The sequence below is a fragment of the Aplysia californica genome, unplaced genomic scaffold (genome assembly GCF_000002075.1).
Source record: "Aplysia californica isolate F4 #8 unplaced genomic scaffold, AplCal3.0 scaffold01196, whole genome shotgun sequence".
NCBI classification, from domain to species: domain Eukaryota; kingdom Metazoa; phylum Mollusca; class Gastropoda; order Aplysiida; family Aplysiidae; genus Aplysia; species Aplysia californica.
The window spans coordinates 22,416-42,236 of NW_004798466.1; the positions used below are offsets into that span (position 1 = coordinate 22,416).

The following is a 19,821-nucleotide window of genomic DNA, read 5'->3' on the forward strand; positions in this document are numbered from 1 at the left end:
GTTTCGGCACCTCGCCTGCGTTCTGGTCCCGAGTCAGTGTAGCTCCTGGCTCAGCGCACGCGCAGCGCGCATCCTCTTACGTGTCATTCGGGTCCCGAGTCGGATCCCCATTCACGCAGGTCAAGTGTGTGCGCGTCAGTCTTCTTGAGTTTGTGTGCGTTTGTGGCCTTCTTCTAGAACCACCTGCGTTGGTTCGTAATCGAGGCATACGTCTCATTCAAAACATGCCAAGTTGATAGCTCTAGATGTTCGTCCAATGAAATTATAGAAGAAATTGACCCACTTAGACATGAGGAGCTCGAAAGGATAGTCAGGAAACAAGACTTCCATTTTTCTATACAAAATATTTCAAATGAGCTTGATTTTGTATGAAATGATACTACCTGATAAAAGATGAGCTTGTTTAATAGTTTTGAATACCCTTGTGCAGGTACAAAGAACAATTTGAGTGTAAAACATTCGGAAATTGACCTAAAAAATTATCCCTTTTTGAACCTCAGGTCATTCATAACAAGAGCGTCCAGAAAGGTTATTCAAATGGGCGTAACTACTCGTAATGTCTTATCAGCTTGTGAGAGGGGGGTTATTCATGTGTTTGTAACACTTTATAAATAGAATGCTATGAAGTAGAGGTGTGCGAGTCCAGCATATTAAGATTCGAGTCCACACTCGAGTATCTGCTCTGGACTCGAGTAATTACTCGAGTAATTACTCGAGTCCCACGGCTCTTAAGACTCGAGTAATTACTCGAGTAATAGTATCCCGAGAGGGAATTTTAATGGGTTTCAAAAAAAGTTTTGTTGAATATCGGACAGAAAATAGAGTGTCTTCCTAAGAGGGAGCTTGAGTAGGCTTATGGCAATTCTAGACACATGCTGTTTATACCGTATTTATTTTATTTTATCTTAGGAAGTGGCTATTCTCACCCCAGGTGAGAATTAAAAATGTGATCAACCTCTTACCCCGGGTGAGACTTGCCAGCGTTGGCTATTCTCACCCGGTGTGAAACAAAACCGGTTTTTCCTAATTTCTGAATACTTCCTATAGGGGAGGATGATTAAATAGACAAACCCCTTTTTAAAAAAATGATATTATAACACAAAAGTAAAACTAATTTGGTCTACAAAGATGCTACGGCTATTTCACTTTTAGAATAGAGCCGAACTACCCTAATCGGCATTTTGTTTTGCCCAGAAGTTCTCGCTATATCAAGGCTACTCTCTCTCTCTGTCTCTCTCTCTCTCTCTCTGTCTCTCTGTCTCTCTCTCTCTCTCTCTCTCTCTCTCTCTCTCTCTCTCTCTCTCTCTCTTTCACATGCCCGCAGATAAAATTGCATGTTTTTAACACAAGAGAACTGGAACGTTTGTTTACACCACAGAATTCAATAGAAAAAAAGTGTAGATCTAGAATTCTGTGGTTTACACTGGGTATCACGGTAAACGCACACTGGAAGAGAATAGCCAAAAGGCTCGCTCTCTCACCCCGGGTGAGGGAGAAGCTTACAACTGTATAACAACTAAGCTAGAATAGAGGTGGTCTTTATCTTATTTTTTCTTTTTTTTTTTTTTTTAAATAATTCTCTGTTACAACAGTAAGAATAAAATGTACACAGACTGTAAACCTCAGACAGTGCACTTCATAAAAAAAAAGAAGTTTGATTGGTCATCGTGGGCTTTTAACAGTGGTTTCCTTTTTGCTTTTTTCTGGGATTTTTTTTCGTTTTTTTCCTTTGGGGGAAGGAATTTTTTTGTTTTTGTTGTTTCTTTTCCTTCAGTTTAAAAAATTGCTTATTAGAATGTTTCTTTTATCTATTCTTAACTTTTTTTAAAACCAAATTTTTCTCCTTTTTTGTTTTCCCCCTACAGACTCGAGTCTGGACTCGAGTCCTTACTCGAGTAAATTACTTGTGACTCGAGTCTGGACTCGCCGCATGTATTACTCGAGTACTCGAGTCTGGACTCGTTACTCGCACACCTCTACTATGAAGGATAGAGCGTTATTTTCATCATCAGTTAACACACTCCCGCGGTATTCATGGCGGCCTGCCCGGCGAGTCCGACGTAATCGGTTGCTGATAAGATACGCATCTGGGCACAGACGCAGGATAAGAGTTAAGAAACAGTTTGACAGGGAGATGTATCTCACTGAGCGCTATCAGAATATGCTCCGAAAAAAACAATTTTCGAAAAATTGTAGAATTCACAGTTTTATCGGGCAACCGACTATGTCGCATTTTAAGAAAGTGGAGAAAATGAAAGTTCAAAGTGTGAAAGTCTGTGTCTCATAGTGATTTTTAAGCGTTCTTTTACCTTACATAGCACAGCATGTAGTGAGGTTATCCATGGGATCATTTGCAGAGAAGATAGTTTGATTTTTAGATAATATTACAAGGGAAAAAACTTTTATTTTAAATTGCGACATATCACATCAGGTTTTTCATCTAGAGTCTTCATTTACCTTAGTATTGTCTATCCTCAGATACGCTGAGATGACAAGGGAGCTAACGTAGACACTCAGGACAGACAAGGAAAAGTATAGTGTGAATGGTTACGCCTTTGGGGCTGCCAAAACAAGAGAAGGAAAGACATTTTTAACTTAAAATATATTTCAAAATGGTCATTTTTGTGATCTTAGCACACTGATTCATCAAACGAATTGATTTAGATCTTGTCATGCTGGTTCTTCAAATGGATCAGTGAAATGACAATCATCGATTCTATACCTAGACAGTCCAGATCTGTTATCTTATTCTCAGCTGCAAAATGGAATTACCAACATTATTATCAACTGCAACCTGGCAAAAGTTTTATGAGCATTATGGAAAGTTTGCTAATAGAAGAATTCGGAAGGACACTGGTCAGTGGAGAGAGATGAGTCCTGCAGGTGGTGGGATGTCCTCTCTGTTTTTGTGGGTCGGCAGAGCCCTGGCTCCACAGCTGTTTCGTTCATCAGGGATCTGCCAAGAAGACATGCAGAAAATGGATAGTTTTGTTTTTCAGTTAGAACGAGATTCTTTACTTGAAATTTACAACATGTATATACATTTCATGTCAGAATCTTCATGTCGTCAAAAAGCCTCTGACAGTGGCAGAGTGGTGGATGATGTGAATGTTGCATTGCCTCAGAATGAGGACAGGCTGGGTGTGGCGGTGGAAGAGCCCAAGGAGGGGATTACAACATCCAAGATGGCAGAGCTGTCCGTTGATGATGAGGAAGTCAATATGGAAGATCAGCAAGCATGGAAAACAAGTGCTAATAAGAAAAGAAAAAATAAGCTTCAAAGAAAAGACCACCAAACAAGACGGATGGAAATGGGTGTAAAATTTGGTGCTGAAAGTGAGAGTCAGTCGATGAATGATGTAGCAGAATCTTCTGACATCCTGCCAAGGGGCAGTGTTGAAGATGTTAGAGAGGTGACCACTGAGGTGAACCTGAGAGATCTAAATGTTAATGAAGAGAAGGGTACAGCACGTGGCAGTGATGTAGAAATGAACTCATATGCAGACAGTGGAGAGGATCATGTTACGGAAGAGGGGACTGCTGGAATGCCACTCAAACACTCAAGCAAGAGCAAAAACTCTGAGAATGAAAACTTAAATGACACATCATCTGATGGCAGAACAGAAGCCCCAGAAAACGATGGAGGCGCAGCCTTGAAGACTAAGAAAAAAGGTAGAAAGTTGAAGAAAGCAAAACGGGTCATCGTGAGAACTGCTTCACAAGGAACTTTGTCAGAGACGGTGACCGAGGATGTAGATGGGAACGTCCCAATTTTGTGTGCAGCATGCAAAAAAACCTTTTCCAGGTCGAGAGATCTGGTGGTCCATTGGAGAGAAACTCATGAGGAAGAGGAGGAGGATAAGGAAAAAACCCCCAAAGCTTTTCTGTGCAAGGAGTGTGGCAAGTCGTTCCGCGGGTTTTACAAGTTGCGGTTACACTATAGAATCCACACAGGGTCCCGCCCGCACAGCTGTGAAGTTTGCGGGAAAAAGTTTCGTTTGATCAAAGGCTTGGAGGTTCATCGGCGCAGTCATTCCAAAGAAAAGCCATTCAAATGTGACCTGTGTCCCGCCAGTTTCTCTGACAACAAGGGACTTAACTGCCACAAACGCTGGCACAAGGGAGAGAAAACTCATGTGTGTGAGATATGTGGACAGCAGTTTTCTAACTCTACGAATCTTAGCGTCCACCTACGCATGCACTCAGGGGAGAAGCCATACAAGTGTGAGCTGTGTGATATGTCTTTCACGCAGCGCTCCACAATGAAGGCACATGTCAGGTAAATCTTTTACTCTCTCACCTACACAACCCCCCCCACCACCCCCCACGCATCATTCACTTACTTCTCAATGTACCAGCATTATATGTGGATGGTTGGAGAGCGCAACTGCTAGTTTCTGCTTCTTTTCTGTCCCTCTGTTGTTTGTTTCCATCTTTTTTCTTTCTTTTTCCCAGTTTAGATGTCCTTCTTCTTATTGTAGTTTTCAATGTCAAAAGCAACGTAATTGTAATAGAATTGTTTTCAATAAGTTCATAAGCACTACATTACTAGGACTTTGTAGTGATCATAATTTTCCATTAGCAACCATCATAATTGTCAGTTTGAGAGAATAAAGTCTGTCTTGATGTGCAACGTTTCAGTTCTCATTTACCTGTTTTTCTGAGATGTTATGAAATACTGGATACTGGGCAGTTTTTTTGAGGTATATGTTAGGGGGATCTTGAATTCGCCCCTCGATCAAAAAATAGGACACCAGTCGGAGAAGCTGAAGCTGTTCGTGAACTCGCACCCCCCCCCCCCCCATGGATCCATATAAGTAAATGAGGCAGTCGCATAGAAATCGAGTACTTGCTACTATTGCAGCTGCACTGCATTGACGCATTGTGTGACCTAGAACAGACATCCTCTCTGCTCCAGACCATGGCATAGACTGAGCAGCCCCCTCTTCCCCCCCCCCCCCCCACACACACACACTTTTTTCTTTTCTTGAATGAAGCTTACATTACTGTTATGATGTCACTGAGCTTGAACCGATTTTTGTGTGTGTGCACTTGATTCAAGTTTTGGGCGGTTTATCGATCACTGATGTCTTGTGTATTGTGTACACCTGCCGTGTGTGTGTGGATTAAATATCCAACTTAAAATGATAAGTATATACCCCTCTTTGAAATCCTAATCTTACCTCCTAATGGTGAGCAGGGATAACTATAACATTGTACTTCAAATTAAGAACACACACACACACCCACACGCAATGCTCAGAGATATGAATGATTATTTACCAGTTTCGATACCCTATTTCTGTCATTTAAAAAAATATTCTATTAAAAAAGAGGGGTGAGTTAAGGTTCAAACTTTCCGCATGTAGGGCTGTGACGTCATGGGGGGGGTGAATTGCATTGCATCTGTCTGTTACCCCCACCCCCTCACAAAACTGATTAATCTGCAACATTATTTTTGCCTTCAAAGTAGATGGACGGTGAGTGAATATAGAAAATAGAACTTTTCTCTACTAAACAGTAATTGTCTTGATCGTGTTTCTTTTTTTAAAATAGTATATTTGGAAAGGGTGAAGATGTTATCATGATGATAAACCTTGCATAGCATAGAAAAGAAATAACTGTCTCTGAAAGTTTCTTTCTTTTCTCCCTTTCCTCCTATTTTATTGTTCTTCCATAATTTTGTTCATAATGCCGTTATTTGTCTTTGTGACACGTAAGATGTAAAAAATTACTGTGGGTTTACTGTCTTTGGGTTTTGTTTTTGTGACCAGGGTTCACAAGGGAGACAAACCTTACAAATGTGAGCTGTGCGACTGGTCTTTTGTGGCTAAAACCCACTTGACCACGCACATGCGCACCCACACCCAGGAGCGGCCCTACAAGTGCTCACAATGCTCATTCACGGGCCCCACTCGCCACAGCGTGCGGACACATGAGGTGACCCACTCGGCCAGCAAGCCCTTTGCCTGCCCGCAGTGCCACATGACGTTCAAGCGAAAGTCACACCTGCGGGCCCACTGCTTAACTCACAAGAAATACAGTGAGCTGCATCGCGACACGCACCACGCCAGTGTCCCCCCGGAAACCCCCCTAGACAAACAGGAGACAAGCCATGACCCTCAAACTGTGATTTCTGGCGAGGCAACTCCGGAGCAAAAAGTCCCGCCTGAGTCCCTCCACACATCTGACCGCAGCAAACAGATAGGTCGGGACCCAGTCAAAACCGTTGTTCCACAGACAAATGTTCCGTCAATCACATCCTTGTTGCTTTCGAAACCACCCGAGGTAGGGCTCAGTACTCACGGTGAACATGTGGAAACCCGTCCTGGTGGATGGGAGCAGGAACAGGGTGATTCCCCACAGCACCATGGCCGTCACAAGTTTGACAAGCGCCATCGTCATCGTCGTCATCATCATCGTCGTCATCATCATCGTCGTCAGCATCATGATGATCAGGAGCAACAGCAACAGGCGGGCAGCAACGTAGAGCAGCAGCCTTATCAGTACAGTCAGCCTCATCAGACGCAGCAATATCAGCAACAACAGCTACTGCAACACCAGCAACAGCAACATCATCATCAGCAGCAGCAGCAACAGCAACATCAGCAGCAGCAGCAAGAGCTGCAACAGCAACATCAGCAGCAGCAAGAGCTACAGCAGCAGCAGCAGCAAGAGCTACATCAGCAGCAGCAAGAGCTACATCAGCAACATCAGACACATCAGCAGCAGCAAGAGCTACATCAGCAACATCAGACACATCAGCAGCAGCAAGAGCTGCATCAGCAACAGCAAAAGTTACATCAGCAACATCAGACACATCAGCAGCAGCAAGAGCTGCATCAGCAACAGCAGCAAGCGCTGCATCAGCAACAGCAACACCAGCAGCAGCAAGAGCTACATCAGCAGCAGCAAGAGCTACATCAGCAACAGCAAGAGCTACATCAGCAACAGCAGCAGCAGCATGAACATCAGAGCTACCACTCCTGGGTCCCCAGCGAGGTGGGTTCTGAAGGTACATTACCCTCCCAAGTGCCTGTGCCTCAGAGCGACTCCCCTCCCCACCCAGTCCCACTCCCACACCCACTCCCACACCCACTCCCACTCCCACATCCACACTCACAACCACACCCACATCAGGGAGAGGGGTACGGCTACAGTCCAGAGCTCCTGGAACATCCGCATGTTCTCCCACCTCACCAGCGACGGCTCAGGGAGCTTGGAGAACTTTCTTTTCAAAACACTGAGCAGTTGTCGGAGACGGCAAACCAACTACAGTCACACCTACAACAACATCAACAACAGCCGCTGCAGCAACAACAATATTCCCTGATGTTGTCATCGTCGAAACATCGGATCCGACTGGAAGAACCGCCGCAACACGAGTCGCCAGACTATCGGCACGGCTATCACTCGTCGCTGACCGCAGGAGAATCACGGCACTGGTATTCCACAGTGAAACCGTCTGAGGGCGTTGATGATGTGACAGTCTCGCAGCAAAAACGCAGCGAGCGAGAACTGTCTCTCCGTCACGATCGTCTCGTCTCTGAGACAGTTCAACATCTACAGCATCAGCACCAGCGGCACAATTCTTTGCTCCAACTGCCGGAGTCAGAGCACCTCCGTGAACCGGAGCAGCTGACACAGAGACATTTCAGAGATGTTTCTTATCAACACGATAGTCGCGTATCTTCTGAGATGATGAGAGAGTCACAGATTCAACAAAAGCAACAAAAACAAGAGGAACAGCAGTCTTCTGTCATTCCTTCATCAGAGAAACACTCACAGTTTGGACAGCTACACGGTCAGTCCCAGTTTTATGAATCTGTGCCAGCCAAAAGTGATGGTCACCTTCCTCCTCCTCCTCCTCATCATCATCTCAGTCGTCGTCATCCTCCCCCTCACAGCAAACAGCTACATCATCACCATCATCAGCCTCAGTTTGACCACCATCAGCGTGCGGAGGATCGCACCTACCCCCGTCAGCAGCAGCTCTCGCTGGAAGTCCAGCAGTCTCTATCTCTGCACAGAGAGCACGGCTACTTGGAGCACGGATCCTCCAAAGAACAGAGTCAGTATCAACAACAACAACAGTGGCAGTTAGACAGAATCAATTTGCCAGATGATTATAATTATCGTCGTGTTTATCAACGGGATTATACTGATCTCAGGACTGTGGAACATTCTAGTCTAGACAGACCTCTAGAACATTCTAGTCTAGTCAGACTTTTGGAACATTCTAGTCTAGACAGACTAGAACATTCTAGTCTAGACAAACCTCTAGAACGTTCTAGTCTAGAACGTTCTAGTCAAGACAGACCTCTAGAACATTCTAGTTTAGTCAGACTTTTGGAACATTCTAGTCTAGACAGACTAGAACATTCTAGTCTAGACAAACCTCTAGAACGTTCTAGTCTAGAACGTTCTAGTCAAGACAGACCTCTAGAACATTCTAGTCTAGTCAGACTTTTGGAACATTCTAGTCTAGACAGACTAGAACATTCTAGTCTAGACAAACCTCTAGAACGTTCTAGTCTAAACAGACCTTTAGAACGTTCTAGTCTAGTCAGACTTTTGGAACATTCTACTCTAGACAGACCTCTAGAACATTCTATTCTAGACAGACAAGAGCGTTATAGTCAAGACAGACCTCTAGAAAATTCTAGTTTAGACAGACTTTTGGAACATTCTAATCGAGACAGACGTGTGGAACGTTCTAGTCTAGACAGACGTGTGGAACGTTCTAGTCTAACTGTTGGTCTAGCAGAGTTACCAGAGACTGAAGCTAGAAAGGCTTACAGCCCATCCCAGCCTCACCATTTCCACCACCGCATTGATGTTCAGGAAGCACAACCACAGCGGGACTTTCATGAACTGGTGCCAGCCACAACTAGTACCCCCCACCCCCATCATCATCACTACCGTCAGAGTTATCATCACGACCATCATCATCAACGGCCCAGTAGTGAGCAGCGCCACAGGGAAGAGAAAAGCCATGACAAATTCCCATCGGAGAAGAGTTATAGACATGTTTCTCTTACTCCTTCTCTCCCTCCTCCCTTACCTTCTTACCGTCATCATGACATTCATCATCATCATCAGCGTCCTCATCACCCCCAACGACTTGATGACCCTCCGCAACAACATTTTTACCAGCTTCTCCAGCCCGCACATGAGGAAGCCCAACGACAACCACAACAAGGTCATCAACATCTGCAACATCCTTCTCAGCAGCAGCAGTTTCACCCACATCTGCGGGATGAACTAGACGACCATTACCATGGGTCCCCGCATCATGTCATACACTCGCAGCATCTCCCGCGTGGTCATGTGACTGACTCGGCTCCTGAGGGCTACGGTCAGGGTATCGGGGACGATGGTGGACGACCTTTGGAGTCGCGGCGCTACCACCAGCTGACAGCTGTCGACCTTGGCCCAGCTCAAGGTTATCTTGGAGAGCCACAGCCAAAGCCAGGGGTAGCATCAGGCACGGATGTAGACGTTGATCCTTACTATCTTGTTCCTCTGTAGGGAGGTTGGGTGTCCGGTTTCCGTGGTGCAGCAGCTCGGTGTCTCGCCGTTGCATGAGTAGGGAGAAATACTGTCAAACCTCATTGTACCCGGTACTGTCTACTTTGGGACAAGCAAAAAGTTGGGCGCACAGGGGGGCTAACGATATAAAGGGATAGCACCGATTGCCATCTTGGCTTGTGGTAGTAGGCTACTAGATTGATAGAGACGAGAGACAAAAGAGGTCAGTCTTGACTCATCTAGATCTGTCTTGCGTGATTGACATGCACAGGAAAAAAAATAGGAAGCAACACATTACAATTACTGCTTCAGATAAACTTTACGTAAATAAATTGAAAGAAGGTAGGCTATATACTTGTCAAGGACTCTGTAGACGTATCCTTTTTTTTTTTTTTAAACAACCCTATGCTCGTCAGTCCTTGGGCCGCCTCAGACCTGTCAAGTAGTCTTGAGCATGAGTCCTCACAACAAAAGCCTCACAGGCGCCCACCTACCTTTGAGTCATTGGGCTTATATCTGGTGATTCCTCTTTGAAGTTTCTCCTGGTGATTTTGAAATTTAATTCTAATGTTTTTAAAATACAAACATGTATTGGCTGAAACTTGAAAATTATAGTATTTTCTTAATCAGCTCTAATTAAGAGAAAATCGACAACATGTGCTAAAAATAGGCTGAGCTCACAGTTCCGTGTTTGGGAAAAGACATTAATACAGCTGGCGTGTGTAGCTTGTACCTCAGATGCCAATTAGTTGGTGGTATAGCGAGGCAAATTTGCATTAGTTTGATAAGGACCGTACAACTCAGACTGTTGGCAGATGGCAGGGTGAAGGTGCAAATACTATTACTATGATATCGGCGTTTCTTTTTGTACATTTGCAAAACCTGCAGGTAAGCGGGGATGACAGTATAACTGGGTGCGATATAACGAGGTTTGGACTGTAGTTATCAAGTATCTTGGTTTTTCTGCTGGGATGTTGTATCCCTCTACCAGTCCAGGGTGGCCCTAACAGGTAGGGTTGGAAGCCTGCTTCCTAAATTATCTAAATTGTGCTGATGGGGATGTAAAAACACCTACTTTTTAAAAAATGAAAATTTGATTTTTTAAGATGTACCGGAAGAGACTGTGTGAAATATGGTTTGTAGAAGAAATACATTGTCTCCAAGGTTTAAGCATTTAAGTTTTTTCCTTCAGCTCCCGAGTGGGAACACTTTTAACTGCCACAATGTTTTGTCAAGTAACATGTGGTTTTTATAAATATGTACTATTACGAGTCTGATTTGACTTTTACCATTTGCCCCTTTCTTTAGCCTCATCACAATTCATATATCTCGTCTCGGAACTTCACATTTTTTTCAAGCCACGGGAAAAAAAAGGAAAACTAAGAAAGCTCTGTTGACACACCATTGGCCAACACACAACTGTACAATCCTGGTGAAATTACAAACAAATACAATGTTTTCTTTGTTCAACCTTTGACCTGTAAACACAATCGTACTATATTTTAATCCTGGTGAAATTATAAACAAAAAAACCCCACAAAGTTTTCTTTGTTCTACCTTTGACCTGTGATACATGTACTCCACACAAGGTGTAGAAAGTGTTTGTGCTAGAGTGTGAGATGTGTTGGAGAGTGCCGCTGGAGGCTCTTGTTTTTTTGCCTAACCTTGATTGTTTGAGTTTACCTGTGCCTAGATTTAGTTTAGATTGTTCCAGTTTACCTGTACCTAGATTGTTCCAAGTTACCTGTACCTAGATTGTTCAAGTTTACCTGTACCCTGATTGTACAAATGTACCAAGTCACCTGTACCTCTAGATTGTCCAAGTTTACCTGTACCTTGATTGTTCAAGTTTACCTGTATCTTGATTGTTCAAGTTTACCTGTACTGGTTACCTCAACTTGGCTCCCAGCAGAAACTGTCATCACATGCGTGTGCTTCATATTACTGGAAACTAATGATAACAGTCGAGATTGTGTTTTATACGAAACAGTACGGAGACTTTGTTAGTCCATGTAGGGAGATTTTTACAACAGCATGCGCCACAACATTTAGTTGGCTTTAGTTGACAGTGGGTTGTCAGCACAGCTCATGTATATATATATATATCACCTTCTTGTTTTCTTTTCCTACAATGGAACGGCAGGACACACTCAGGATTTGTTGTTTGCTCGCTTGTTCAGATTTTCATGAAGCCATTTTAGCTTTCAGTACAACAACGGTTGTGCAATAATATTTTACGGGTATCTGCACTCTATATATATAATAAAAGTATTAGTATTTTAATTATACATTTTATTAAAATTTTATACATGTTTATTCATTTGTATCATTTTCCTGTTTACAGCAATTTTATTGTACAAAGTTATTATTAGCTTTTCTTACGGAAACAAGCGTTTTGGTTTTCTATAATATTATATGTACCTTGGCGTCCATTCAAAATAAACTTGCCAATTCAAAAAAATTTTTTTTCTGTTCTATCCATATCATGGGTGGTTGGCACGTGCTGTGGTGTGGTTTTCTCCTTCTTTCGTATCAAATGTCTGTTGTCCTTATCTCTCTTCCTTTTCTTTGTACATGTATGTGGTACTCTCCATAACACCTCTGATTGTGGCGTCTGTGGCCTAGTGGTTAAGCTACCGGACTCGTAATCGTGAGGCTACGGGTTCGGAGGTTCAAGCCACGGGCCCGACATTGTGTCCTTGGAAAAGGCCCTTTACACAAATTTTCCTCACTGGGAATGGGTAGTCGGCCATAGACAGCGAAAGATCTTGTCAGTTTGTTAGTGTTTTAGCATCTATAAATGGCTGCTTGCACTGTATGCTTCCAAGGAAGTTGAGGTTGCTTCAGAATGCTTTCAGGTCTGCTGGGGTAATAGTATAGATTGTGACGCACATAGAGCGTGCTGTTGAGCAGGGATTTGCGCTCTCCAAATCCAGTCTATTAGTATTATTATTATTTTCTGCACTTATTTTGTATGACCTGCCTGTCTGTGTTGCAAGTAGGCTACTGTAAAACTTTTACAAAAACTTTTACCAACATCCACCGTCTGGTTGGTGGAAATGCTGCTGACCTAGTTTTCATCATGCTGGACTGTGGTGCGGATGACCCAGGTGCCAAACCCCAACCGGCCATTGTTGACCTTGGATTGTTTGGGCAGTTTCCTAGTTATCCACTCCCTTGGATTTCCTGTCAGAGATGGATGTTGATCAGGAGGTCCGGCCGCTTGAATAATCTCAGTGTTGAAAGTTTGGTCCTATCCAAGGAGCAAAAGTGTTGAAAGATTGGTCTCATCCAAGGAGTAAAAGTGTTGAAAGTTAGGTTGGTCCTATTAAAGGAGCAAAAGTGTTGAAAAGTTGGTCCCATCCAAAGAGCAAAAGTGTTGAAAGATTGGTCTCATCCAAGGAGTAAAAGTGTTGAAAGTTAGGTTGATCCTATTTAAAGGAGCAAAAGTGTTGAAAAGTTGGTCCCATCTAATAAACAGCTTCCCTGTGGTCAGTAGGCGTGTCCTCCATAACCAATGCTCTGACTCTATTTTCATGGGAAATCTCCAGGCAGGGAACAGACATACCCAGAGTCTGTATGACCTTACAGCAATAGCAGCAAACCACCAAAAAATAATGTAATATATAATTACAGTCAAGAGTTTACTCTTTTAGAAATTAGAAAAAATGTTAGAGTAGCGAAGTAATCAAGTACAAGTAAATAAATGTCCTTCAAGGCTGAGTGAGAAGCTAGCCGAGACAAGAATGGAACCGTCCACCCCTTGTGGTTGGGTTGAGTGCAGTGTGGCGCCAGCACTGACCGCCCCAGTGCACACTATTCTTCACGGTGGACGTGAGTGCTGTGCGCTGTACTGTACGGCCAGTTGCTCACAAAGTTTTCTTGGCGCCTCGGCCTCTAGAGTTTCTCTGGTTTTGCTGTTTTTCTCACTGGGTGGTTGACCAACCGTTGATGGTTGACCAACCGTTGATGGTTGCTCGGATGGGATTGCCTCCTTCTTTCATATCCAAACATCTAATTCGGTAATAATTGCATTTTTGTACAGCACCCGCTCTACAGTATGCTCTATGCACTCAACAACTATTATTACCCCCAGCAGACCCTAGAACACTTTGAATCAGAAACATTCTTGGCTTGCCAAAAAGCATACAGTGCAAGCTGCGGATTTCACATGATAAAACACTGACAAGATTTTATGCTTTCTTCAGCCGGGTTCCCATTCCCACTTGGGTGAAGTGAGGAAAATTTGTGTAAAGTGCCTTTCCCAAGGACATTATGTATTACAGTTGCTGAGAGCCTAACCACTAGGCCACCGATGCCACGATCTATCGTCCTGATCTCGCCTCCCTCTTTCTTCTGATATTTTTCCAGCATATTGTCATGCATTCACCGGAGACTGGTGACAATGACATTTCTATACAGACTTCAACATAAGTTAAGGACCACTTGCAAACACTCTGAGTGGTCTTCTTGGGTCGACCTGCACATGGGTATTCTTGGACTGATCCAGTGGCTTAATGGCGCTTCCTCAAGCGGACAATGACAGAGTGTGACAGTGGGTGGTTGGCAGGTGCTCTGGTGCGGTTTGCTTCTTCTTTCCTATCAAACATCTATCGTCTTTATCTCCCCTCCTTCTTTTTTATGTTTGTTACTCTCTTGTAACACCTCCAATCTTCTGGCGCTCATATGACCTTATGCAGTTGGGAGTGCCGTAAAACCTCTACCAAAACTAAACTAAGAGTGTGACACTGGAAGCCTTCTGGCAACTTCTCAGGCTCCAACTCTGGCACGATCAGTCTCTCAGCTTTCGTCTTGGAGACATGTCGATGCGAAACTGGATTTTGGGCAAACGGCGGCTTATATTGCCACCAAAGTGAGCACAGTTCGAGACCGTACGTTCATTTATGACATGCACCAGAAATTTTAACTGAGGAATGTCCGTCATGTCCCACACAAGTTGATAAAAAACTGCAAATTTGGCTAAAATTCCTCCGAGGATTTCCGTCCTGCACGTGGTTGTTTTGCCACTTTAGGAAGCTTTGCCGTACACATTGGTAACCCATTAACACTTTCAGAGTAAAAGTTTTGAAACATTCCTTGCTGTCTTTTTTGGGGGGATTTTAAAAAAATCATGACTGTCTGTCAAGGTGGTCCTTAAATTATGTTGAAGTCTGCATAAACACGAACAAACAAAAGAAACAACCCACAAGGCAATAAGTTTGTGAACAACCCAGAATATTCCGACTGTTGAAAGTTCGGCCAAAGACAGCCAGCTAATAGTACTAATACATGCTCACACTCACAGTACTAATTAAAAATGCTCACACTCAATGTCTATGCTGTAAATAAAATTTTATTCTTCTCAAGAGCAAAGAAAAAACTAAAACCAAAATCATGAATACATGTGTATAGAATAAGACTGTGGTGATCTATCTTAGGATAAATACAAATCCGGTTTTTACGATCAATAATCATCAAACCAGAACCAGGGAAGGATAATAAAATGTGTACATGGATAGAAAAAATATCTTTCCTACAGGCTGGGCGTGATACATTCCTTGTGATCTGCATGAGAAAAACTCTAGGTCCACCTCATCTGGAAGGATTTGCCAGTATGATATGTTGAAAGCAAAAGTGCCACAAAAGCATGACAAAAATCATAATTATACAATATATATCAATAAAATCAGCATAAAGAGTAAACAGTTTTTCATGAAATAGGCTCTTAGTAGTGTCAGATTATAAAAAAATCACAAGTGTTGTAAATTGAAAAAGGGAAATAAAAAAACTTGAAAACATGTGGTTTTCTGAGGTCCAAAATAGGAGTCCCCGTTGTGGTCAGCAGCGTGGGACAATATCAGACAGCTTGCCATGGCAAAAATATATAACACTATAATACCGGTAAAATAACAGTAATACAGAGGCAACAGCACAGCAAATCGATGAACACACTACACACTCAAGTGTTGATGATGGGTGTAGTTATAGATCTACAACCACATACTGTCACTCTTGTGAGCAGACCGGCTAACCCCAGTGAATTATATTTTACGGGAGAAGCAGAGAGTTATTTGGTGTCATCATGCAGCGACTGGGTGGCTGGCGGGTTGTTCAACTTTATTTCTCCACTCAGACCTGTTTGTCAGACTGTCTGTCTTGGACTGAGCATACGAAGCAGATAATTTACAGTCAATTCATCAAATAAAGAAAGAATTTATATTTTCTGGGTTAGCCACTGGTCTTATCACAAAGTCGACGATATACATCAAAATCAAATACAACCAAACAAAACAAAGACAAGGAGAAAGATGGCAACAGAAGTCAGCAGTACACTCAACAAAGACAAATGATCACTTCAGTCTTTCACAAACCAAACAGACAAATGATCACTTCTGCACAAAACACACAGACACTTGGTCACTCCTTCACAAACCACACAGACAAACGGTCACTTCACTCCACAAACCACACAGACAAACGGTCACTTCACTCCTTCACAAACCACACAGACAAACGGTCACTTGACTCCTTCACAAACCACACAGACAAATGGTCACTCCTTCACAAACCACACAGACAAATGGTCACTTCTTCACAAACCACACAGACAAACGGTCACTTCTGTCCTTCACAAACCACACAGACAAATGGTCACTTCACTCCTTCACAAACCACACAGACAAATGGTCACGCCTTCGCAAACCACACAGACAAACAGTCACTTCTGTCCTTCACAAACCACACAGACAAATGGTCACTTCTTCACAAACCACACAGACAAATGGTCACTTCTTCACAAACCACACAAACAAATGGTCACTTCTTCACAAACCACACAGACAAACGGTCACTTCTGTCCTTCACAACCACACAGACAAATGGTCACTTCTGTCCTTCACAAACCACGCAGACAAATGGTCACTTCTTCACAAACCACACAGACAGATGGTCACTTCTGTCCTTCACAAACCACACAGACAAATGGTCACTTCTTCACAAACCACACAGACAAACGGTCACTTCTGTCCTTCACAAACCACTCAGACAAATGGTCACTTCTGTCCTTCACAAACCATACAGAGAAATGGTCACTTCTGCAGGACATAGACACACAGACAATGACTAACTCACTTGAGAAAACAGCATCACAATAAGAAGTCGGGCACAGTGTGTACATCATAGACCTATAATATTATGTACTACCGTAGAAAATCCTCCTCTGCCCAGTAAAAATGAAGGCATATTACAAAAGTCTATGATTTCCGTCTCTGGGTTAAATTGTTTAAAATGCTTACAACAGGGTTGACACATGAGTTACAATACTGCCAAGACAAATGCAACAGTCCAACTTTTGCCGGTCTTTGTTGGAAGCCATATTTTCCTTGGTTTGTTGCTTGTGCTGTCTATCGTACCAGTAGGCCTACTGTAGAACTGGTGAAGTGTATGCGTGCGTATGCCTGAGCATCAGTGATCGCAATTCAATGAACCAGGAATCACACACTACACACTCTCCTCTTCTTTCACTTTTTGGCCTGGGCTAGGGCTTTTACAGATCTACATCACGTTTGGAGTGGTTCACGTAACCTGTCTCTCCGCACCATCTCAATTTAGGCCTATCGCCTGCCCCACCTCACTCATCACTGGGCTAGCCAATCACAATGCTGACTGCCTGTTTGGAGCCTGCCTACGACCCCCACCCTTCTGAGCTAGATCTAGCTCGATCTCTCTCACTGTATCCGAGTTCGGGACTTTCCTTGTCCCGCTATGTCCAAGCATAAGTTATTGAGTTCACATAGGAAGAAAAACGGGGATTCCGGTAATGTCCCGCTGTAGGGATGGTCCTACTATAGTGGGTGCCGCTGTAGTCATGTTCTACTGTTGTCATACACATGAGCCGACTGCAAATCACACAGGAACAAAAGTGACAACCATACATTTGCCTATATCACACACAAATTGACATTCATACATTTGTCGATATTGCACAGGAAGTGACAATCATAATATCACACACAAAGTGACATGTCATACATTTGCCGATATTGCGTGGGAACAAAAAGAAATGCTTTTACAAACACACATCAAAATGACGATTCATTATCCATCAGTTTTTTATACCTCAGATTTGAGTTGTCAAATCATAATCATAGAATCAGAACCCTTCAACTTCAAACAACAGCAAAAACAAAGTTGAAAAATTTTCATTCATCGTCCATTGTACGTGTAGACTACAAATTACAAGTACTTTTAGTTGTCAAGATGATGATAACTTCACAACAAAAATAAATAAATAAATCCTTGGTAATCACTTATTCATACCAGCTTTAAATCAATAAATTGTTTTTAAAAACTCCCAACAACTCACATTTTATTGGCATCACTGTAAGTTAACATGACATAGAAACGAGTCACACACAGACAGGATACAAGGTGACAATCATCGGTCATTTACCAACTGCTCACAGATTTCACCCACAGACCCACTAGCATCTGTCCCCATCCTTCTGCCAGACAGATAAACCAGTCTAATTCTTGGGTCACCCGCTAGTGCTCAGACCAACCTAATTCTTCTATCTCACTCGCTTGAGTTCATACCAAAGTCCTGCATCCTACTGTTGACAACAGGAGTCTGTATTGTTAGCTTTACAAGAGTCAGAAAAATTCTTCTGTCAAGTTTCATGCAGTGGGGCAAAAATTCAGCCAGGCTAATTTCTTCAAACACATTTTTTTTATGGTTAAATCTGACATTATATCCCTAGATCTACTTCTGGTCAAATTTTTATACAAAAACATACCAAATATAATCGAATTTGACCTTAGCTTGTCCATTCTTGAGAAATTACAAAAACGGACTGGTCAAGTGACCTCAATTTGTTCCAGGCAGAAAAAGGTAGGCCTACTCCAACGAATGAACACACAATGACCCCAGTAGGACGCTTAGAGGAACAAGACATTACAGAACACTGTGAACAATAAGCTAACCTCAACTTCCAGCTGTGATCTCTCAAACAAACTGTTCTGTAAGCTAAGCTGTAAGCTGTAAGCTGTAAGGGAGTCTAATGTAAGTCTTGCACACAAATGTAAGTCCACAACACTGCAAGCCCCTCAAAAAATAGAGTATCAAAAACAAATATCAATACATAAATTTAGTATAACTACATAACAATATAATGCTTTGTGAAACATTTCACTGTCTTGTCAACAAAAGAAGTCGTTTGACATGGATACAATGTGAATGTATTTAAGTAGGACAGAGAATATTATAAAGTCCCTCACATGGCTACATGTGCATGTATTTATTAAGTAGAACTACTAGAACAAGGAACATTATAAAGTCCCTCACTAGGATGCAATGTGAATGTTTTTATTTAAGTAGAACAGAATATTAAAGTCTCTCACAGAGCTACATGTGAATGTATTTAAGTAGAACAGAGAACATTATAAAGTTCCTCACATGTCTATATGTCAATGTATTAAGTAGAACAAAGAACATTTTAATAAAGTCCTGAGGAACAAAGAGAGAACTGGACACACGAGAGCAGTAAAACTAGAACATTTCCCTGACTTGCAGATGCACTAGCTATAGCCACTGGTCATTGTACATTTTGTAATGTTGCCACACATTTACAAATTTTGTTAAATCGCTTAATTGACAAAGAGCAGAACTTCACACCAATGATAATTTTGCCAAGAGACTCAAACTCAAAGATGATGTGTAAATGATGATGGCAGAGATTTGAGGAAAGAAGAAGAAAAACATTCCAAACTAATGTAAGTAGACAAATAAGAAGATCGCCTATCACACCTTCCTAAGTTCTTCCAGTTTCCAAAATCATTGCATATATCTTTTGGATTTTTCTGAGTTTTGTTAAACTTAAACTTATAAGTATCTAAGATTCCTGCTCTTTATTCCTAGTACTGTACTGTCCTGACCTACCAGTAGCGCTTTGATTCCTGCCAGAAAGCAAAGTCTTGTTAATCTTTTTTAAAATGATCATCACATCATGGACAACGTAACCGCAATTGTGAGGCATTACGGTGAAATCAGGCACTCGTCAAAATAATGAAAGTCACAAAATTGGCATTTTCCTGCAAGTTTGGGAGTTTTCATCAAATTTTCGTTTTTTGGTTCAACACCTTTCATGCCCATTAAAGAACACATTTCTGTGTGGATTTTACTGAAAAACGTTGATTAAAGACAGAAGAAATGTAAAATTTCAGTTTCCACGGACTCTCAAGCTAAAGAAATAACTCAACTTTGGCGGCCATTTTCTCGCTAATATTATCTCT

General features: G+C 42.4%; 2 protein-coding genes across 2 annotated transcripts in view; both read left to right on the forward strand.

Annotated features, from left to right (window-relative positions):
- The window catches only part of LOC101846621 (zinc finger protein 184), a 9,969-nt gene extending 2,636 nt beyond the window's left edge, over nt 1-7,333 (forward strand). Inside the window, exons 2-4 of the mRNA XM_035973394.1 lie at nt 2,479-4,279; nt 5,775-6,592; nt 6,999-7,333. Coding sequence (XP_035829287.1) covers nt 2,763-4,279; nt 5,775-6,592; nt 6,999-7,333 — 2,670 coding nt within the window. The 5' untranslated portion in view covers nt 2,479-2,762. The remainder of the gene's footprint in view (nt 1-2,478; nt 4,280-5,774; nt 6,593-6,998) is intronic.
- Nucleotides 7,333-9,531, forward strand: LOC118478913 (putative mediator of RNA polymerase II transcription subunit 12). Its single transcript, XM_035973396.1, has one exon. It carries the CDS (start codon nt 7,333-7,335, stop codon nt 9,529-9,531), a length of 2,199 nt encoding a protein of 732 aa, XP_035829289.1.
- The last annotated feature ends 10,290 nt before the right edge of the window (nt 9,532-19,821 follow it).

Bases quoted from the DNA above. Each gene is read 5' to 3' on its own strand.
- LOC118478913 (XM_035973396.1), top strand. From the start codon at position 7,333: ATGTTGTCATCGTCGAAACATCGGATCCGACTGGAAGAACCGCCGCAA.